The 23,550-nt window shown below is 46.3% G+C and overlaps 1 protein-coding gene across 1 annotated transcript in view; it reads left to right on the top strand.

Annotated features, from left to right (window-relative positions):
- CDHR2 (cadherin related family member 2) overlaps positions 1-23,550 on the top strand; it is a 68,275-nt gene that overhangs the window by 11,652 nt on the left and 33,073 nt on the right. The window contains 8 exon segments of the mRNA XM_015412507.1: positions 13,431-13,512; positions 13,608-13,676; positions 14,634-14,773; positions 15,537-15,590; positions 16,999-17,088; positions 20,969-21,058; positions 22,558-22,683; positions 23,176-23,319. Of these exon segments, the coding sequence (XP_015267993.1) occupies positions 13,431-13,512; positions 13,608-13,676; positions 14,634-14,773; positions 15,537-15,590; positions 16,999-17,088; positions 20,969-21,058; positions 22,558-22,683; positions 23,176-23,319 (795 nt within the window).

Below are 23,550 nucleotides of genomic sequence, written 5' to 3'. Positions count from 1 at the left end.
TTTCCTCTCTCTCTGCGTCTTCCTCAATTTCACAGCGTGCTCCTCCTCCCCGGCCCCTTCTCCACCCTGCCTTTTATCTCCCTGCCCCGCTCCCAGGACCACCCCTCTGCTGGTAGGCGTCTCCAGGGTGGATGTTGGTACGCCAGCGGTGGCCCTGGCAGCCTCTGTGCTGTGCCGCCACTGCTGCTCCACTGCTGCTCCCACCGCTTGGCATTTGCTCTTGGTCCGTCGGCCCCGCCATCTCGGTCCTCTTCCCAGAGGCCACTCCAGTTTCGTCCCCTGGCTTGGCCGGTGCGGTGTGCGTCGAACGAGATCGCTGCTCCCATCTCTCATGCTGGATCGTCGGGTCCTCCCCTTTCTGGTAAGGCGTGTAGTGGGGGTCTTGCGGGGTTTGTCGGGGGTTCTGGGGTCCGGTCCTCACGGCCCACGACCCCCAGAGCGGGACAGTGTTTCCAAACAGGAGACCGTTAACATGGAAAGCCTTTCAATTTGTAATAATTGGCATTAGCAATATTGTCATCCTCTGTCAATTGATGATGGACTTGAGCTGGGTCCAGTTTGATTTTTTCAAAAATTCCTTCTGCCAAAGCAGAAAATAACTGGTTAATATCAGATCATGGTTGCAGATCCTGTTTAAATACCTTATTTTCCACATCTAATTACTACAGATTACCATTAGATTTCAGGACAGAAATGACAGGAGTGGCCCAGCTTGTACAGACAATTAGCTCAAGAACTCCTTGAGCAATAAATGCTGTGTCCATCTTGGGCTAGGTCAAAAAGAACATATCTTGGGCTTTCATACAGATCCAGCAGATCAAGTTCAGCAAAAATATTATTTAGTTGTTGCTTTACATAGCACCAGGGCTATTTTTGGGCAGGAACGCACAGGAACGGAGTTCCGGCTGGCTCCCGAGCTGGCCACGCCCAGCAGGAACTCATTAGCATAATAGGCCACACCCAACAGCAGAAACTCATTAGGATTGGCTACATTAGGGGTGTGTGGCCTAACATGCAAAGGAGTTCCTGCTACAAAAAGAGCCCAGGTTTGACAACAAACAAGGTAAACAGAATAAGAAGCAAAAGGTGGGTGTGGCTGGATGACCACACTTCTGGTAACATGGGGGTGCAGCCTAATGTGCTAATGAGCTGTGCTGTCAGGGTTGTGGCCTAATATGCTAATGAGTTTCTGCTGTTGGGTGTGGCCTATTATGCTAATGAGTTCCTGCTGGGCTTTTTCTACAAAAAGAGCCCTGCATAGCATCATTCAAACTGTGCAAGATGTCTCAGTGCAATTACTCCAAAAAGATTAGACACTTAGCCAAGGCAGCCAGTCCAGCCTACAAGTGCACACAGGTCAAGTGCTAGATGTTACTGTTCTGAGAGTGAATAGACTGAGCTCCACATACAATGCAGAAAGAATTACTGGGATAAGGGGGGAAGGGAGGGGGGGAGGAGAGAGCCAAGATTTTGGCTACTTTGAATGCCCTGGATCCTGTCCCCGCCCCTCACTTTACGCCAAAGTAGATGTACTGAAGCCAATGGGGCTACTCTCATATGGCAACGCTGATAGCTTCATCAAGTGACACCACTTAACTCCGTAGTAAGATCCAGGAAAGGGAACCAGAGTGAGATTTCATGAAGCCTCTCCCCCAAGAAATGGCACAGTTGCTGGAGACCAAGGCAGGCTCATCCTGGAAGCGCCCTTCTCCACAGATGCTTACTGGAGCGTAAGCCTCACTGAGTTCATCAGGAGTAAGCCCACTGGAGCCCTGACCTGGACATGTGAGTGTGCACTGATTGCACCAATAGCATGATAACTGGAACTGCTACAACACCCACAAAACCCAAAAGGCTGGAAAACACCTTTGATTTGATCTACTTGTGTTGCTTACTGAACCAAAAGGATATTGGGTGTGTTTTAAAAACAAACCCTATGGAAAGCTATGTGCCTGAACAGCTGACTTTTGGTACGTGTTCCTGTATGTGAAGACTTTGACATTGTCACAAATTAAACAATATTTGGCAGGGATTTATATGCAGCACTGAACCTCAGGGTAGACATTTTGCAGGGTCTCAGTCAAACAGTACCAAATTGCAAATGCTGGTGTCTGCTGTGATTGAGGATAATTCTGAGAAGAAACTTGCCCCTGTTCAGGGTTTCGTTTAGAAGGTGTGATACCTGTACAACAGAAGTAGAAGTAATGCACTGGCAGTGCAACCCTAAGCAGAGTTACACCCTTCTGAGACCATGGATTTAGAAGGATGTAATTCTGCTTAGAACTGTGCTGTTATTGTCAGTCAGGTTGTATCTGAAGACCTTGAGAAGCAAGTACAGGAAAACATCATTTTAAAAACCTCAACTCATTTGAATGGGTTTCTCTATAGTGGTAGGCAAGTATGGAAACATTTGCTTTTGTGCAGATTTAAGAGAATCAAAGCCATTGTGACTGATAATTGTCTGCTTCGGTACAGAGAAGTATTTGCAGAACTTTGTGATCAAAAATGTTTTCTGTCCTTAATTTGCAGAGGCATTTCACCAGATTATGTTGCATGAAGACTGCAGAGACCTCACAGCATTTATTACACATGATGGACTGTTTCATTTTGCATGTGTCCCAGATGGGCTTGCCTCAGCTCCCAGTACTTTCCAAAGAATGATGTCTCTAATCCTCAAGACTCAGTGTGGCATTCAGTAATATTATTGTGCTTGGCAGCACCCCTGAAGAGCAAGAAAATAATCTGCAATCTGTACTAAACTGTATCAGTGTAGCAGGCCTGAAACTCAACTTGGCCAAATGCAAATTCAAGTAAAGAGCATCCTTCTTTGGGAGGCATAAAGTAATATCACCAGCCGGTTTGGAACTTGATCAAGACCAGGTTGTGGAAGTTTCACAAGCATGTTCTCCAGCTGATTTACAAACCTTGCTGTAATGTATTCTTAGCTGCCATGAGTACATTAGAATGTATGGGAAACCTCCCATAGGGAAGCAATGTTAAGCTTCGTCTTGGACAGAGGATTCTAGTCCAAGACTCACGACCCAATCACATTCAAGCAAGCTGCAAGCGGGAACGTTTGTGATTGGTCCTTATGCGCTCAACCTGATAGGTTGTTATGTGTATAGTGGAGTGGCTATGTTAGCCGGGAATGTTTAAATACCGGGCAGTTTCAATGGGCAAACTGTTCGGGCTATCAGATGTTGTACCGTGTCGAAGAAGTGAAGAAAGAGCTGAATAAACTTGAGTCTTTTACTGAAATCACTCTCCGACTCATTGTTAAGCGCCGGACTTAACACTTGCATTCCTTCCCTCATGGTACGCAACAGATATTCCAAACCACACCTCTGTCATTGAATTGCTCAGCTGCCATGGGGAAAAATCTACCTTCCTTATCTAGCTTAATAAGGATGATACAGAGAGGACTGTGACATTTGCTTTGGGAACAATTGCTGAGGCTGAAAGGAAATATTCAACAACTGAAAAAGAAACACTTGACATTATTAACTACAAAGGGACTGGTACAAACAGGAAATTGTATTGCTTGATGGTTGGTCAGATGATTACTCACTTTTACTTATGAAGTGGAGTACAGGCCAAGAACCCTAAATGGGACAGCTGATTGCTTGTATCATTTAACATGGCCCACCAGATACCCTATTGGAGAATGATGTAGAAGTTGTTGCAAATTTTACAACTACTTTCACAACAGTTACACAAAAACAGTTCTAACTGCTTGTTTAGTAATTCAGCAAAGGTATTTTTGACAAGGAAATGCCCTGCCAATCTTTTGTTTGGGGTGGGGTTAGCCCATGTTGGTGCCCCACCTCTTTCGCAGTTATGCCTTGTTTCTCCTGCAGTTGCTTGCTCCAAATGGCCTCTGATTGGGGGCAAGGGGCCTTGTCTGCCCTGTTCCCCCAACCATGGTCCCCTGTCTACCACAGCCAGAAGTGGGTAGCTGCTTCCACATGGGGGATTTTTCCTTGCATGGAGGAAGGAAGCCCCTTGATCAGATGAGAATGTTCATATGACATTGTGGTCATTCTGAACACTACTCATTGTGTCCCTGAGGCTTTCCCATGTAATCAAAAGAAACAATAAACGTGTGTGTCTCTGTGTGTTTTTTTAAAGGGGAATCCACAGAGTGGCTGTGGGGGAGTTTCACACAGTAGCCAAACAGTGCTTGAAAAACCCATTCCATGCAAGGAAAAAAATGTCCATGTGGAAGCAGTCTTAGAACGGATAATTTAAAATTTCTCTCACTTTTAATCACAGTATTTACAGTTTCATTTTGATTTCACCACTGTTTTAATTCTCTTTATCATTTAACACCGTTATGTATGCGGACCGCCACCAGGGGTCTGCGGCTAAAGCAGGAGCTTGGTCCCCAAACACAAGGGGGACCTAGGATCCTAGTCCACCTTGAGTCCACCAATAGCACCCTTGGCGGGAAATTCAAACCCCCCAATGAGAACATAGGTGTGCCGGGTGGAGTGTATGTAGTTGGCCTTGCAGGGCCATTTTCTTGTCTTGTTGTGAAGTACAATAAACGCGTCTGAACACGTCGTAGTCGGAGTCTGCGTCGAACCCAGTACTTTTCAAATACTGAAGGCATTGGATGTCATAACCTTCCATTTCTGTGGCAAATCGTTCTATCTTCCATTCTTATTATTGTTACTGTTACTAATGTTTTGAAGTAAGATTATTAATTTTTAATTGATCTGGATCTTTTTTATTGATCACATACTGAGACAACTGAGACTGGAAACCAGACAACCCTCACCCTAGAGAACAGGAAGGTAAGAGGGACCCAAAGTACCTATATAACAATAGTAAATTATATGTTCTTTGGAGGCTTGTCACTCCCCCACACTTGGTTAGGATGCCTCTTCTGTGGCCTTACCAGTCCCAGAAAAGCCAGCGACAGCACTCACACACGAAACCAAAGAGGCCGTCAGCTGGCATTATTTCCTTTACTTCCTCTGGCCTAGCCCATCTTCTGCCTGAATGGAATCAGCACAATACTCATTTGTTCCTTTAAGTAGGTCATTTGGGCAGCTACAGAGACTCTCTTCCACAGACTCACACATGCTGAGCCCCTGTTTGGTGAATCCTCTTGTTTGGCAGTTATTTCACTGTCATTTCAAAGGCATATTCCAAGGACACAAGAAAAGACGCTCATCTGCCCCTCCAGAGCCCAGGTATCTCTGGTCTGTGTGCAGGGATCCCAATCACAAGGCCTGAGAGTGGAAGGAACCATGAGGCAGAATCGAGCCCGGGAGTCTGGGGTAAGATGGTAGCCTTCTTTCTTGCCTGCTCCAGCAGGAAGGCTGTCCCTTGAAAGGCCTTCACAGCTGCATGACAGGCAGAAATTCAGGAGGATGCCACACAGGGTAGCAATGGCTTTAAAAGGAGGAAAGATCCATCAGTGATGGCTATACGGAACCTCCATATTCATAGGGAAAATACCAAATGGTGGAAGGCAACAGTAATGGGTGACTTTGGCCTCTGTGATCCTGGTTATAGGCCTGCCATGGTATCTCCTTGGCTGCTGTGAAAAACAGGATGGTGGACTCAATGCCATTGATCTGATCTAGCAGAGTTCCTATGTATCTGCATGCAGATATAACTATTAAGAAAGGGAGGCCTGTTGAACTTCTGCCTGCCATGCAGTTGTGGAAAGGCACAGGAGCCCTTAGCATGAAAGAAAAGGGATGGTGTTCCTTTTGCAGTCTATGATAAGCTCTGTCTTCCCTCTGAAACACCACTGGGCATAGTAGATGAGGATGTGAAAGGAATGAATCTCTCTGGGGACACAGCTTTTTCTCACAGCCTGTGCCTGGGGTGTCTCATGGTGAAGTAAAATCCGATGGGAGAGGTACAAGGCCATTTGATGAATCATAGAATCAGAGTCTGTATAGGGCGCCTTTCTTAACGGGTTTCGCTTTTACTGCTGAGTGCTGACCCATAATCCCATTAGGTTTAGGTGAGAACCTTTCCATATGGCAAGGGGGAGAGCACATAAAAGGTATCGTACACCACATAATCCATCCCATACTTAACCCTTCAGTGTTGTGCTTTGGTATGATCCTTCTTCCCAGGTGATTTCTCCCAGTAGTGTTGTCCATGTTAATGTTAAAATGAACCTTGGATATCACAAACAAAACTGATACTGCAACATGTTGTGATTAGTTGTTGCATGGGCAGAGGCAGTGCCACAAGCGGTAGGATGGCGTAGCGCCACTTATGGGGGGGGGCGAGATATGAGAAGTTAGCTGGTTTGGGAAGTTAGCTGGTTTGGTAAATAAGCAATAATGTTCCCAAGCTGTCAGTCATCATGTCAGATATTCACTGATATGTGGAGATTCTGTTTCAGAATCCCCAGGAAGAATTATAGCACAGGAACCTTTGAGGCTTTTGTTCTAATCTAGGTGATGAAGGAACCACTGGTGATTAGATTCAAAAAAGCTAGGCAGAGTTTCTGATCCACTGATTTCAGTTAATGATTGATCAGCTAATTTACAACGGGATCCAAAGTCTGAGGAACTCAAAACTCTGTTGCCTGCTACAGAATCAAGCAGCTGTCCAAGGATTCCGCATAATACCAGGTAGGTGTATGTACTTACTGTTGGTCATTGGTCAGTTTTACAACCAATAAAGGTGGGATTAGAGTGAGAGCAAAAAGGTGAATTAGACCCGCCCCTCCTTAGTCTGCTCTGTCTTGTCTGAGAGAAACTGCTCGGCTTAGTCAGACAAGCCACAGACTCTAATTCCTCAGAGTTAACAGAAGCAAGGGAGGCTAGTGCTAGATATGAAATAAGGGATATTTTACTTCATGCACTGAAGCAAATGTATGGCTACAGATATTTCTGCAGAGCTATGTAAAAGCCAATGCGATGGGAGATCTTACTACTTCTCGAAGGAAGCAGTTCTACTTTCTATTAAAGTTATTTAACAAAACTAGAAATATGAAGATACCTGGAAAAATTCAGAGAGAGAAAAGGGTGTTTATTTCCTGAGGATGTTCCCCCCCCCCCGGGTTTTCTAGCTGAAAATTAGAAAATGTGGTGGTGGGGGGGGGCGCACAAAAAAGCTCCCGTGCAATATTTTCAATTGTTCCCAAGGTTGCCAACCTCCAGGTGGGGCATGGAGATGTCCCGGAATTACAAATGATTTCTAGATGATGGAAATCAGTTCCCCTGGAGGAAAATGGCAGATCTAGAGGGTGGACACGATGGCATTGTATCCCTCTGAAGTCCCTAACCCTCCACAAACCCTACCATTCCCAGATTCCTCCCGCAGATCTCCTGGAATTTCCGTAGCTGGTGTTAACAATCCTAAATGTCCCCCTGGAGCAGCAATGGAATGAAAACCAAACTTTGGATCCAACCGATAGTGAATGTATCCTTCTACAGATGCCATTATGCATGTTGAAACTAACACCTATATTGGGGGAGCGAGGCTTGTTGTGAGTGTGTTGGCCCTGCCTACACATAATTGCTGGCTTGTGAGCATGGAGTCTACGTGCGTACCAAGTGTGTGCTTGTAGGTTCCATCTTTTTGACTTGGAGTGCTCCTTTTCGAACATTCCTGATAATGAGGAGGGAGCCTATGCATGTACACTTCCTGTGTGTGTAGCTTCTGTGATAGCATGGTGATGGCATGTAGGCTGGCGAAGGGGCCAGTGCACTCATGCCCACTCCCCCATGATTCCACCATGCATGACATCATCTGTAGAGGGTAGTGTATGGCTGTTTCTGTTCAAATAAAATGTTTTATTTTCTTCACTGTAAAATTTTGGTTTTCTGTTTCCAACATTCCCCCCCCTACCTCTCAGATAGAAAAAAAATGGGATAGATGTGTTAAGGAAGCATAGGGTACAGAGGTTTGCAGCTGTCCAACCACTTCAACAGCATCAACATTTCTGGAAACTTCACAGGTCCCATAATTCTACTGCATCCCTCTTTTCGTTCCTGTTGACCAACCCTTTATACTTTGAGCTCCTTAACTGATATAAAGACAATTATGAATGTAATAGTAATAGGCATATAAAGTCCCCCTTATCTTCTTGTGGCAAGCTATCCCCACGCCTCTTTCCCATTGCTATTTAAAGACTCAGACATCAGACTTTTACAACCTACTTATGGGTCCTGATCCACTGTTTAAAGCTCCCATTAAATTGACCACTACAATGGATGGGAAATATGGCTGCTACCCATGAGCCTATATTTTAAATGTCCTCTCTTGGTTTCAGTCAGGCTCCTGGATATTTGTTTAAATATTTATATGCCTGCCTTCATGCTTTGCTTGATATCCCTGATTCAGTCCCCAGCATCTCCACTTAAAGGATCTCAGCATGTAGGGTTGTGGAACAACTAGGGTTGTCAGCGGGGGATAGTTGCCAGATCCAGGCTAAGAAACTCCCAGAGCCTCCAAACGCCCACCCTCCAAAACATCCATTTTCTCCAGGCAAACTGATCTCTATAGTCTGGAGATCAGCTCTAATTCTGGGGGATCCCCAGGCCCCACCTGGAGGCTGGCACCCCTAGGAACAACCTTTCTGTGCCACTGCTAGTCAAGAGTAATCAATCGTCTGACTTTGTGTAAGGCAGCTTCATCGCACAGTTCAAAGTCATAGAATTAATTGCCACAAAACCGAGATGGTCACTGGGTTAGGTTATTATTTTTTTTTTTTTTAAGCATTAGACAAATTTATGTATGACAGGTCTGCTGATGGATGTTAGTCCGGACACACTAAATGAAGCCAAACTCTTTTGGTGATTAGATACACGAGGCTTCTGGCTACAGGATGCTGTAGGCAAATAATAGAACGTGGCTGTTCCATCACGCCATGCCATGCCCATGAAGTTGTAATGGAAGCTAGTCCCTGTTGAAGACAGAATACCAGACTATGTGGACCTTTGCTATGACCAAATAAGGTGTTTTTAAATCACTGGTGAAAGTATGCTGTCCCCAAGCACCAGTAAGAAAACAGCCAAAATGGCACCTCTCGTCTTCTGTGTTGAGTCCCTGTCAGAGAAAGTACTAGTAAGAAACTGAAGTCACTTTCATCTCTACTTGCTTATTTATTTGTTTAAAATATTTATATCCTGCCTTATCTTCTCAGACTCAAGGCAGCTGAGGACAGAAAAACAAGGTGTGTGTTCCAAGTCCCTAGCAGGGCCATACCCATTAGTGGAGCCCTGGGGTCTGAGGGAATTCCAGGATCCTTCACTGAATTTTCAGTCCTCATGGATAAAAGTGTTCTCTAGCCCCTTTCCTTATAATGATATAAAGAAATATGCATGCAATATTCTGTCAAACTGCTCAGTCAGTAATCCGGTATTCAGGCCAGTGAATGGAAAGCCAGCTGGAACTCACTTTTTACTTCAATCAAAATTTGATTTACTAAAGTTAAATGAAATACTTTTGTTAATGCCATTTGTTAAATGTAAGCAAGTATTTCATTTAGGTTTTTGATGTGTTGCATTGACTTATGATGCCAGTACACATTGACCTCGCTGTCAGCTTGTATGACATGTTACATTAGTCATTTATTGTTCCTGATAACAGGAGAAACTTGAACTATGAGGTGAACATAGACTCTCCCACTAGTTGTTACATGCAGTGATAAGAGACATTTGTTGCCATGCTTACAGGAAATGTGGTCAATATTATCCGCAGAGGCCTATCTCTTATGGTACTTGATATAAACAAGCCTGTAAAACGCTAGAGGTGAACAAGTAGGAAGTGTACTTAATGTTCACTTGATGTCTGTCCTACTAGGCAGAGATGGCGTGGTCAATTAGCTTACAGAGAAATTTCCCAGTGGGCCACTGTCCTAGATGGCCACTGGTGTTCAGGAGCAAGCAGAGCCAGCAGCTTTGCCAATGCCCCGGGGGCCACTTGGCTCAAACACTTTATCAGAAATGACAATCAGTGTCAGCTCACCTGTTGTCTTCTCCTGCACTGCTTACAGTTTGGGGAAAGACTGCAATGAGTGAGCTAGTGCCCACTGTTGGCCCCACTGTGCTGTATAGCCCTGTAGCACTGGCTTATCTACCACAGGGACCCCTCAGCTTGGCTTGCTAGAAGGCCATTTTCACTTCCTAGACCTCCTGCTATCAGGAATGCCTTGGTCTTTGACGGTTGCTTGCTATTAGCCTACCATGTATTTATTTATTATCATCTGCCTTTCTCGCTGTGCTTTGTAGGGGGAAGCCAGTAACTTGGTGGTAGCTTACAGCCACAAGAAACTGCTCACTGAGGGTGTGGGAGCAGGTGCATCTCCACAGGCAGATCATCCTTTACCATGCTGTGTTTGCTGGTCCCTTTACTCTAGCAGGATGGTTTGGCTCACATGGATGCTTCTCTTCATGTTCCATACTTTAGGTAAGATTTTCCAAGATGAGGGCCAACCGGTCTTCCTACCCTGCCATCTTTTCAGAACCTGTAGGGTCTTCTGCCTAGACATGAGTTTCCAAGCTTGGCACTAGAGTGAGATGATTGCTCTAGAAGACTAAGGCTGTATTCTTGTGCGCTCTAACCAGAAACCAGTAAGAGTTACTTCTGAGCATAGAATTTGTCTGTCGAAGTCCAGAATGGCTCTTGCTGTCTTTAGGAATAGGTGGGCACCAGTGTTCCCTCTAAGCTGAGTTAGTGTGAGCTAGCTCACAGTTTTTTGGCCTCTGGCTCACACATTTTTGTCTCAGCTCAGGAAGGACAGCTCCAGAGCCAACTCATTTACGCAGCAGCCAAATTGCTCGCTCACAACTTTAATGCCGGCAGCTCATGAAGTAGAATTTTTGCTCACAAGGCTCCACGGCTTAGAGGGAACATTGGTGGGCACAGGGCTTTTTTTGCAGAAAAAGCCCAGCAGGAACTCATTAGCATAATAGGCCACACCCAACAGCAGAAATTCATTAGCATATTAGGCCACACCCCCATGTTGCCAGAAGTGTGGTCATCCAGCCACACCCACCTTTTGCTTCTTGTTTTGTTTACCTTGTTGTCAAAACCCAGGGCTTTTTTTGTAGCAGGAACCCTTTGCATGTTAGGGCAGACACCCCAGTGTAGCCAATCCTAATGAGTTTCTGCTGTTGGGTGTGGCCTGTTATGTTAATGAGTTCCTGCTGGGTGTGGCCAACTTGGGAGCCAGCCGGAACTCCATTCCTGTGCGTTCCTGCCCAAATCTAGGGCTGAATTGAACAATTTCCTAGTATCCCACTAGCCAAGACTGAAGTTTCACTGCATTTGGACACCAGTCTTACAAGAAATCTTTCCCTTGTTTAAATCTTTGGGAGCTCCATTTTATTTATTTATTTATTGGATTTATATCTCGCCCTCCCCGAAGGCTTAGGGCGGCTAACAAAGAGGCACAAGTGCCAAAGTTAAAACAGATAAAAACAGAATAAAACAATACAGTACAAAACACTAAAATGTTGGTGCTCTCGATGTCACAAAATCAGTGGTTGCAAGATGGGGGTCTGGTAAAAGTTATTAATTCCAGGCCAACAACGTACCTCCTAGCAACACAATCATCCCATCTTCATCCAGGAACACCTTGCACCCCATTTAATATCTGCACAATTGATGGTCGAGGTGCGATGATGAGGGGTAACGATGGTGGAATAAGGGTGGCGGCGGCTGCTACTCAAAAGCCTGGTGGAAGAGCTCCGTCTTGCAGGCCCTGCGGAACTGCGCAAGGTCCCGCAGGGCCCGGATCTCCTCTGGGAGCTCATTCCACCAGGTAGGAGCCACCACCGAAAACGCCCTGGCCCTGGTAACAGCAAATTTTATATTCCTGGGGCCTGGGATTACGAGGAGATTTTGACTCCCCAAACATAGTGCCCTTGGGGAAACATGCGGGGAAAGATGGTCCCTTAGGTAGACCGGACCCTGGCCATATAGGGCTTTAAAGGTAAGAACCAGCACTTTGAAGCGGATCTGGTATGCCATTGGCAGCCAGTGCAGCGCTTTCAGCACAGGCCAGATGTGCTCCCGCCTGGAGAGACCCATCAACAGCCTGGCTGCTGCATTCTGCACTAGCTGCAGCTTCCAGATTTGCAACAAAGGCAGCCCCATGTAGACAGCGTTACAGTAGTCTAACCTCGAGGTGACTGTCGCGTGGATCACTGTGGCCAGGTCATCACGGTCAAGGAAAGGGACCAACTGCCGAGCCAGCCAAAGGTGGTAAAAGGCTGACTTGGCAGTGGGTGCCACCTGGGCCTCCATCTTTAAGGAGGAATCCAGGAGCACACCCAAACTCCTAACCTCGGACGCTGGCACCAGAGGCGCCCCATTGAAGGTTGGTAGAGGGATCCCCAACCCTGAACCGATCCGACTCAGACCCAGGACCTCCGTCTTTGCTGGGCTTAGTTTCAACCGACTCAGTCTGAGCCAACCAGCCACAGACTGCAACACCCTATGAAGGTCATCCGGGGTGGAGTCCGACTGGCCTCCCAACATCAGATAGAGCTGGGTGTCATCTGCATATTGATGGCATCCAAGCCCACAACTCCGGGCAATCTGGGCAAAGGGGCACATATAGATGTTAAACAACATCGGGGACAGCACCACCCCCTGAGGCACCCCACACTCAAGAGGATGCCTCTGGGACCACCAATCCCCTATCCCCGACCTTGGAGAAAAGAGGCAAACCATTGAAGGGAGAGCCCCTGAATCCCCATATCGAACATGGCCAACAGATCTAACAACAGCAGTGCCGCCACACCACCTCGATCCAGATGCCTACGGAGGTCATCTATCAGGGTGACCAGCACCATCTCCATCCCATGACCCGGGCGAAAGCCAGACTGGAAGGGATCGAGGATAGAAGCGTCATCCAGAAAGCCCTGTAGTTGTAATGCCAATAGTTGGCCAATTTGGCCGGGTCCAGAGATGGTTTTTTCAAGAGGGGGTGGACCATCACTTCCTTGAGTGCCCCGGGGAACCGTCCCTTCGAGAGGGACTTGTTGACAATCTCCCGCAGGGCACCTCGGAACCCCTCGTGGCCCGCTTTAATGAGGCAGGAGGGGCACGGATCAAGGTCGCATGTGGTTGGACGCACAGATACGAGCAATTTGTCAGCTTCCTCCAGGCTGAGTAGGTTGAAACACTCTAAACCCGGCACCAAAGACGTGCAAGGAGCCTCAAGTTCACTCACTGTTTCAATTGTGGCGGGGAGGTCGCGGTGGCCAGGACTTTATCTGCGAAATAGCTAGCAAAAACCTCACAGTCGATGTCCAATTCCCTAGCATTTTGCCTGCCCTGTGGCAGAGCTGTCAAAGACCGAATTGTACTAAATAATTGGGCCGGGCGTGAGCTAGCAGATGCAATCCTGGTCGCATAGAAATCTCTCTTTGCGGCCTTGACTGCCATCTCATAGGATCTCATAAACGTCCTATAAGATGCTCTTGACGCTTCGTCGCAAGCACGACGCCACCGTCTCTCTAGCCATCTCAGTTCTCCATATCATCAGCTTCTCTGTAGTGTGGCAAAGAGCCAGCAACTATGGTAGGAAACACATTGCATTGGTTGGAATGGAAGAAGAGAGACACAGAACTTCCATGGGGGAGAAAATTAACTCTAGCCACCGGTTTCCTTTGCAGTATCAGGGAACGTAGCACCACAATTCAACATGAATACCACCTTCTCTTTGCCAGAAGACACACCTGTAGGTGAGTGAAGGAGAAAATAAAGATCTGGAATGCAAGAAGTAATGGTAAATATATTGTCTGTGAGAATCATGCTAGAAGAAGCCCTTCTCCTCTACCTTACTCTTTGGCTAGGATGAAAAGATCAAGACACATTAATGAATCCTCTCCTTACGGCCCATACGCAGGCTAGGGATGGGAAGAGGGTTTAAGGTAACTGGAAATCATTCTAGACTGGAGTTGTTCCAGTGATGCAATCAGATATGTTTTGGCTCTGGACTTAATGGCCTTATGGGGCCCCTGCAATTAGTTGATAATATATACTTCAAATGCAAAGCTACAGCTTGCATTTGGGGCTCTCTGATGAGCCATCATCTGAAGTCCTGGATTTCTTCTCCAGTGTCCAGCCATGATGGCACCACAAACTGGTTCTCCTCAGAATGGTATGTTCCTGGCCTGTAGCTATGGTGGGGCTATTGGGGGCTCTGCCCCCTTCCTTAAAGTCCCTCCTCTTCTTTGAGAAGAAATAGGGGATAGTGCGCACCCCTCTCCCTCCCCTCCTGCAAGATTTAAAGGACCCTTCAGCTGATCGAAGGGGAGTACATGGCCCGCCAATCATCTGGAGGGCCATTTAAATCTTGCAGGAGGGAGGGAGAGGGGTGCGTGCCGCCACCCTGCTTCTTCTCAAAAGCTTTTGAAGGATCCCTCGGTGCTCCCCACTGATCAGCTGAAGGGCCCTTTAAATCATGCAGGAGGGGAGGGAGTGGGGTGCGCGCCACCCCCTTCATTATGGCAAATAATGGCAGCCCCATCAGCCCCACCAGAAAAATGTTTGCCCCACAAGCCACAAAATCCTGGCTATGGGTCTGGTGTGTTCCTACAGGGATGATGCGGTAGAGATTAGTGGTATCACAATGATGTTTTTTCACAGATATTCTGGTCTAGGTGACTTGAACCTCTGCATCTCTTTTATCATCTTAGGAGCTTGGGTTTTTCAGTTGGTGGCTGTGGATGCTGACGGGGATCAACTGACATATGGCATGATAGGTACAGAAGCCTACTACTTCTCCGTCAACAGCAATACAGGCAATGTGACACTGAAGCAAACAGTGGATTATGAGGTAAAGATGAGCAAGAGAACAACAGAATTAAGCAAGGGATGGATAGAACTGGCAAGGGAAAGCCAGTGGACCTTCTGTTTGAATATTTAACAGAGGGGCTTTTAAGGAGAGTCGCACTGATGTTGCTGCAGACCAGGCAAAGTGCCCCAGTTAACTCCTGCTCCCTTTTCTAATACTGACATGTCCAAGGGTTTCCTTTCCCTCCCCTCCCCAGTATGAAAGTAATTGTCCATTCCATAACCTACCAGCAACTCTGATTAGGGCTTGATTTAACCATGATGCTGGTGAGGTCAGACCTTCAAACAAAAAAAGAAGAAGGTTATTTTATGCCTTGAGACCAGACAATTATTTCTCTGGATTGTATATGTGAGGCATTCACATTTTAGCCTTTTGATCCTTACTCTGTTCAATGCGATACTCCCTTGCAGACAGAGTCTTTTAGGAATATTATAGATTTTTCCTGTTTTTCTTGTACTGACTTCAAGCTAGGTTCCTGTATAAATGTTAATTAGGTCTTTGTTCTAATGTAAAATCTAACTAAAACACTTTTGATCCTGGTTCAGAACCTTTTTTCCTACAAAGAATACAATAGTTTTGCCTTTGGAAGAAACCGCATTTTGTATGATTTCAGTGAGACAGTTGCAAGGTAGACAGACTTGTTTTGTTTTTAAGCTGAGGGCAGACCTATGCCTGAGGAAGCATTCTTTTTACCTTTTGACATGGCTGATTTTCAAAGTGCTTGTACTCTGTGTTTTCCTTCTAGAAAACAAAGTTGATTAGGGTTGAGGCTACTGTAAAGGACAATAGAAATGCTCAGGTAAGTGAGGAAACGTGTTGGAGGAAGATGATGCAGGTGACATGCATGGGACAGATGAGATCCATCAGGACAGATGTTCGAACTCTCAGACTGTCAGGAGCAGCAGCTGTTGGTCTAAGCCAAGGTTGGCTAAATCATTCTGTTGGGGAACTTCTCATCAGAAAGTTCCCAGACCCAAGCTCCAATCTGGGGGAAATAAGCTGGCTGGGCTCCTCTGTGCCAAAGAGAGTGAGAGAGCCACAGACAGAAGTTTCATTTTAAGTTGAGTTTATTATATTCCGAACAGACATCAAGTAAAATAGACTATTGAAAAAAGAAAGTCCCCAGTGTTAGGGCTGCCGGGCCTGGGTTGGAAAATACCTGGAGACTTTGGGGGTGGATCCAGGAGAGGGTGGGGTTTGGGGAGGAGAAGGGCCTTAGCATGGTACAATGCCATAGAGTCCACCCTGCAAAGCAGCCATTTTCTCCAGGGGAGCTGATCTCTGTCAGCTGGAGATCAGTTGTAAAAGCGGGAGATCCCCAGGCCGCTCCTGGAGGCTGGCAACCCAACCCAGTGTACACACCGAAAATAAGAAATATATTCCGGCTACTACCACCAAGGCCCCTGGGCATTGATGAGCAGCCGCGAGCTTTCGTAATCCAGAGGTATATACCTGTCTTGGACCAATAGCTGGTACTGGATTGATTGACACATTTGGCACACACTTGACACGCAAGAGTACCATGGATGTGATGCGGGCCCAACCAGAACTGACTAGAACAGTCCCTCTCCTTAGCTCTATCTCTGGAGTCAGGAAGCCCTCAGAAAGCCAAGGAAAGCCAAGGAAGCTAGTTTCAGATACCATATCCATTTTGGTTAACTTCTGGAATGTATAAACATCCTCTAAGGTGAAAATTGTTTACAGTGTGAGATTGAAGGCCACAGCACTCAGCCGAGTCCTGAAGCCTCCCAGGAAGACTAATTAATATAGAAATTAAAGTAACATAGGTGTACCAAAGATTTAGCAGAAGTTTTTAACAGAGGTGTAGCAAAGGGCTGAGATTCAATCCAGCCCTAATTCCTCAACACATTCTCACTAAATCCACTGGTGGTGGCTTCTGAGACCCGAGGCTCTCAGTCATGAATTCATGGAAGGCCCGTATAATGATGCAAAGGATAACAAGGCTTCTGTAACTTTAATTATTGCATAGTAGAGGGAGCTACTGCTGATTCAGCTCTTCTCATCCATTCATGATCAGCTGTATTTGTTGACAGTTTCATACAACTGGTAAAGATGTTTGCATCCTTTCTTCCTTTACACTTAGTCACCATATTCCCGTATTTCAGGTGTTCTCTAGGTCTCTGGGGGGTTTAAGCCCCCCCTCTGTTCTCCTAAATCACTATTAATCTCTTCTCTCACTCCAACAGGTCAATAAAAAACTCACCATCATGATAAGAGACCGGAATGACAATATGCCAGTATTTGTGAATGAACCCTACATGACAGATGTTCTTGAGGTACCTATGCACCAGATTCTATGTTCAGGCTTACACTGCAACTTCTCTGTCTCACTTTGTGGTGTTTTAATTCCTCTCCCTAATCAGAGGAAATCAACTGTGTAGGCTTGCCTCCTATTCCTTATTTCAAGGGACTGCTGCTAATTTCATATGACATAAACAGTTAATATGGAAATACTCATGGAAAAGAACACATGCACCAGAAAAGCAAAAATCAACCTTAATTTACTATATTTATATCAGTGAGGGGGAGGGGCCACCTGCAGATATTTAAATCTGCAGATTGGGCCCATCCACACAGAAAGAAGATTTTTCAACAAACTTGGGAGACCCCCAGGTTTGCAGAAAAATATGAGGACTTCAAACAACACCCCCCCCCACAGTACAGCTATCTGCGCTTGTGCACAGAACATGACGCTGTCAGCTGGCCTCCTTGTGGTGGAGACAGCAGTTGGAGGAGGAGTTGGAGTAGTGACTGTTGCCACCGCTTGAGCTAGGCAGGTGGAGGCTAAATGTGGAAAGGGAGAGAAAGGGAGGAAGAGCTGGAGGCTGAGGAATGACTGCACTCCCAATGGGCAGGCGCGTGGACAGGGACGAGTGTCAACCGCTGCCTCCCCCACTGAGCTGCAGAAGCAGGAGCAGCGGGAACCAGTGAGTGGGTGGCCCAGTGTGTGTGTGTGTGTGTGTGTGTGAAATAGAAAAGAGAGAAGGCAGTCAAGTGAGTGTATGTGAGATGGGAAGGATAGGAGAAAAATTAATGAGTGTGTGTGAGGGAGAGACTGGAGGGACTGAGAAAGAAAGAGAAAATATCAGTGGAGCGTGTGTGTGTGAGAGAGGGGGGGCATTGGGGGACAAAAAGAGTGAGTGTGTGTGTGTTTCAGGAAGCATTGGGGACACAGAAAGAAAGAGAGACAGAACAAGTGACAGTAGGAGGACAGATAACAAGAGAAAGATGGGTATTGGGGAAGAGAGAATGAGAGAGAAAGAGAAAAAGGGAGAGAAGGGGTTGGGGGAGATGTGAGGAAGCAAAAGTGGAAGAATGCGATTGCTGTTCCTGAAATTTCCTTGCTGGTTCCCACTTGTCAATATATCTCATTCTCACTGTGGCCTCTTCTGTGGATACTTAAATTCAGAGTCTGGAGCCGTGGACAGACAAGACTGATCTTTCTATAAACCTAAGAAAAGCCCTAGGTTTGCAGAAAAACCAGAAATCTTTAAAAAAATGTATTGAGGACTTGAAACCCGTTCCCCCCAAGTATAACAGAAGCAGTGTTTGTTAAGAAACAAATGCTCTCAGTGGCCTGGCTAGGCAACTATGTGCTGCCAAGCCTTCCAGCCTTGGTTTCTGTCAGTAAAAGGTGGGGAAGGGGCAGGCCCATTTCCATGGCTGTTTTGGCCTCTGAGGGAGGACTTATGGCGTCAGGCCCAGTAGCAACCACTGCACAATTTGCTACCACCTGACTTGCCCAACTCAACAGGCCCAGCAGCTTGCTGATGTTTAACAGCAGCCACCCTACAAACACCCAGAGGTCATTTCGGGGGGGAACGCGGGGGAACACAGTTCCCCCGGGTGAGGTGCAGGGGGGCGGGGCACATGACGAAGCCCTGCCCCCTGCTTCCGGCCGCCCCACTTCCAGCCCTCATTCAGCCAGGAGGAGGCAGGAGAAGAGGGAGGCTAAGTTGCTTCCTCCCCGCCTCTCCCCACCCCTGCCTGCCTGGGGCCAGGGAGGGCCTTGGCGGGGCTTCCTCGCACTCCCGCTGGCCTTGCAGGTCCACCACCGGGCCCCTGATGTCAGGGGGTGTGGCATATGCTGATGAGTTATGCTAATGAGTTCCCCTAGCTCTTTTTCTACGAAATGACCCCTGCAAACACCAGTGTAGAGTAGTGCTTAGAGTTTTGGTCTAGGATCTGAAAGACCCAGGTTTGAATCCCCATTCTGCCATGAAAGCTCACTGGCTGAGCTTGGGCCATTTTCCTACCTCATGGGGTTGTTGTGAGGATCAAATGGAGGAGAGGAGAATTCTGTAAGCTACTTTGGGTCCCCATTGTGGAGAAAGGTGGAGTATAAATGAAGTAAATAAATAATAAACATAGTTGGAGATGGAGGCAAATAAAAGGTAGGTGGGTGGGAAGGGAAAAAGGAATCATGGGAAGATGAGGATGGGGAGTCTCCAGGAGGAGGGGGATATGTGGGAAAGGGAGGTGTCCCCTACAAGTCCTTGTGGGTTACCTACCATGCAACTGGGCTGGCAGTGCACCGTGACTGGAACTGAGCAGAGTTTTCCCGGGGGGGGGGGCTGCCAGGGTGAGGGAAGGAGGAAAGCTGCAGTCAGTGGGCAGTTAAAGGCAGGTTGGCTGGTGGGCAGAAAGAAGAAAGCAGGAAGCAGGAAAGGGGGACAGACTGTGTGGGCTTTCAGGGAATGGAAAGAGGAAATAGCAGCGGAGGGGAAATTAGATGATCCCTGCAATTCCCTGCAATTGGGCAAAATCAACAACTGCCCATACATGTGCTTTCTCCATTGTGGCTCCCACTCTCCTGGCCTCCCGCAAACTTTGCAAAACTGAACTACTCAAGAGGGCTTTTCTGCACAGGTAATAAGTCTGCAGTGTACTTATTTGGATAAATGATTGGAACTTGTGGTCTTTACTGCTGTATAGAGCATATTGTAAATAGGATCCTATTATATAAATTCTATTATGTAATTTCTGCTTAATTTGCCATGTTAATATTTATGCTATGTTCCTGTTCTTTCTGGTGGTTCCAGTCTTCTAATATCCTGATCTAATATTCTAATGCATTAATTATTGAATATCCAATTTTGTTAACTGTACTTAACTCACTATGTGTAATCTGCCTTGAGTCTATGTGAGAAAGACAGACTATAAATAACGTAAATAAAAAAATAGAAAATTCTCATTTGTGTTGCTTGTGTGCCCCTATTACCTTGGGGTTTTTCTTTGCTGTGCATGTTTTGCTCTCTCTCTTGGTTGTTTCACTGTCACATCACTGTATGTCTGACATATCTCCCTACAGACTTAAACGGAAGGTTTTTATGCTGGACATACAGGAATGTAATATCATATTGACCACTAGAGGGAGCACAACACGTGTGGAAAAGAAAAAAAGAATGAATAGGGACGCATAAGTGATAAAAATGAGAATTCAGAAGGGCTCGGTGTGTTCCTTATTTTAGGGCTCCAGGCTGAAATCTGATTAACTTCACTTGTGGGAATCCCAGCAATTGTCCAAAGCCGAGGAGATAAGAAATACATCCATGGTTGATCCTTCTCTGAGTCATGATCAGAGTGCTCTAATGCAGGGGTCCCCAACCTTATGGATCCTGTAGGCAGTACTGGTATTTTGAGAATGGGTAGTGGGCACAACCATAAAATGGCTGCCATGGGGGCTGGGGACAATAAAAATGTCGAGGAAGTTCTAAGCCAAGCATCTTTTATGATGGAGGCAGCTATTACTCAATGGATGCTGCCTGCAGACCCAAAAGTGATGTCTTCTGAATTGCCCCCTACTCCACTGAGGTGGAGGAAAGACAGGATTGGCTTTTTGTTGTGTGAGAAGTCACCAGGAAACACACTGCTGAGTGCCATGCACCCACATGTACGACGTTAGGGAACACTGCTCTACTGCCTGCATGAGATCTGCTAAACTACTATACCGTTTAAGAAGGCTGAGGCACTAGTAAAATACGCCAACTTTGCTAATAATACTATGTGGACCACTAAAAATCTTCTCTGGTCAGGGTGAAGTGGGAATCAGTGAGATATTGAAGTCTTTATGTCAACATACTGGGTGGTGTTCCTGTTGCTCCTTACCTTTCCCAAGACCTTTCCAAACTTGGTGACCCATCCTCTGTCTTTCAGAATACGAAAATTGGCTCCCCAATCTATACAGTTTTGGCTAAAGATGAAGACACCGGAAGTGCTGGACAAGTGTCATATACAATTGAAGAAGTAAGCATCACAACATGAGGGTTCCCTAGAGAAGTTAAGGTGCAAGTAGTTGATTTAAACAGAGTAAAGCAACCCAGTCCTGTCTAGTCTGACCAACTGCAGGGGCAGATCTACTAGGAAACTAATGAAGCTTAAGTTTCAGGGCCCCTAATCCTGGAGGGGCCCTGAAGCAACTTTAAAAAAAATCAGTAAATTTTTCAACAAAATTGATGAAGTTTTTTAAAGTGTTTGTTATTAAAATAAGGCTATTTTGGTGGCAGAATCATAAGCCAATAGGTCGAAGTACTTAATATTGACCTTAGAATATGCTCTAATACCCGTTTCATATGCCGTCAAAATGTACTTGTAACTGATCAAATTTCAAAATTTTCTCGGGGGCTAGCAGCACCTGAACCCCCAGCTGTATGGGCTTGCTGAGCTCACCAGAATTTATTCATAGCCTACATTTTGGCAACTGGATCCTTGAATCCTTTGTTGGTGCATGGCTCAATAGTTCTACAGCTCAGCCCTTAGCCAGTTAGAAGGGGCCCCCATAGCAGTTCAATCTTCATGGTCCCAAATATGTAGGTTCACCACTGACCAACTGTACTTCTCTGGGTCTCAGACAAAGTTCTTTCTGAGTCCTACTGCATGAAGATGCTAGGGACTGAAACTGGAACCAGTGAATACAAAATGTACACTCTGTCACTGAGCTGTGGCACTTAATAAGTCCTGGAAAAAGAGAAGATTCATTTCTCACAGCTGGCCTCTTAAGCATGGAGATCTCAGAAGCTATCCCCAAAGGAACATCTGGCCAAATGCCTCTTAAGCATCCTGGGGAAGACAGCAGGGCCAGCCTTATCATTAGGCAGGGTGAGGTGGGGTGGCCCATTTCAGGACAGCAGAATTTAAAATGTCATTAAATGGCAGCAAAGTGTCAATGATTTGGTTTTCATCATTTGGGTTTTCTCCCTCAGACTGAAATGTCCTGCTGAGAGTTTGGCTGTATTGACTTATGACAACCTTCTACATGCTCAGGCATGGACTGACCTTTTAATTTATCAGGAGATCTCCCGGTAGGCTGGTGCTCTAGAAGACTGCAGCCACCGCCTTGCCTGCCGCAACATCCTTTAGAATGCCTTGATGGGCATGGTCTTCATTCAGGGGGCTGGGGCCTCTTTAGACCATGTCCTGGGGACTGCCGGGGCAACCCTTCTCTGTGTGTGCCCTCCATAATTGACTGCTTCATGAGGTGGGAGGAGGAAGAGGTGATAAGTACAGAGCTGGAGCCTGAGTCTTCCAGAAGTTCCAGGTAACATAGTTCAGTGGTTGGACCAGAACCTCCTCAGGAGCATGTGGGCCACCCTGATGCATTTTCCCCCTGGGGCTGTTTCAGCTTCCCATTCCACTCCTGCACATACTTTTGCTACAAAGGCATTCTTGGGAGAATGTTCACATTGTTTTGAGGGGAGTTTTGGTTCTGACGGTCTCCGTGTATTTTCCTTGTGCACCATCCACAGGTCATTCCGAACAATGAGACGAATTACCAGCTCTTCTATATCCTTTTCAATGGCACTGTGGTGCTGAATGGCTCACTTAGTTACAATAACAAGAGCACTTTCTACAGAATCAAGATCAGAGCCAGGGTAAGGAGGAGCCAATAAAACACAGGGAAGGAAAATATTAAGGAGGGAAGGGAAGGGAAACTCTCTCCATGAAATATTTAGATAAATAGAGGGTGGCCAGATACTGTGGGAGGGGCAGTTGTTTGCACTGAGCTGACCTTCATTTGCATTGATTGATCAGAGTAGCTTTTCAGGCAGTGAGGCTTACACGGCACATCACCATGCCCACATCAATATCTGCCTGTATCAACACCCCTCCCTTTGGGTCTCTCTCCTTTGCTGATGCATGAAATGTTTCAGGTCTTTGTGTTAAAGGGGGGGGGGAGAACAACAAATAATAAGCATTACCCTGTAAAGTGTCAGAAGAGAGGGTTGCCTAATGTGCAGGAGATGTTCCACAAGGAAGGCTCAGTGTGTGTCCCGGGGGGGGGGTAAGGAAGGAATAACTGTTCCTGGGTAGGCAGAGAGAAGGCAGGGACAAACTCAAGTTCTTGTTGTCTTTCTTTTCTCCAGGATGGTGGAGGATTGTGGGACGGTGTGACTGTCCATCACAGTAATACAGCCTACCTGTCTGTTACTGTTGTTGACGTGGCTGACCTGGATCCCCAGTTCCTGGGAGAGCCATATGTAGGCTCTGTACCAGAGAATTGCCCCCTGGTGAGGCACATCTATTCAGCTCTTTTAATTCTAGCCCTCAAGTGCCGGAATTCTGTAGCTTCTCACATGGCTGATTTTGATACAGGAAAGTTGTCATATCTGTGGGAGGAGTTGGCTTTAAGACAGATTGTTCCTTGATGAATGTGTTTTCATACCAATATGAATCACGAACTTGTAGACTGACCCCGATCACTTCAAGGGTAAACTGTAGCCCTCTTTAGATGACATCCC

Source organism: Gekko japonicus, unplaced genomic scaffold (genome assembly GCF_001447785.1).
Source record: "Gekko japonicus isolate JY-2015 unplaced genomic scaffold, Gekko_japonicus_V1.1 scaffold100, whole genome shotgun sequence".
Taxonomy (NCBI): Eukaryota; Metazoa; Chordata; class Lepidosauria; order Squamata; family Gekkonidae; genus Gekko; species Gekko japonicus.
This window is presented reverse-complemented; position numbering and strand designations above follow the sequence as displayed.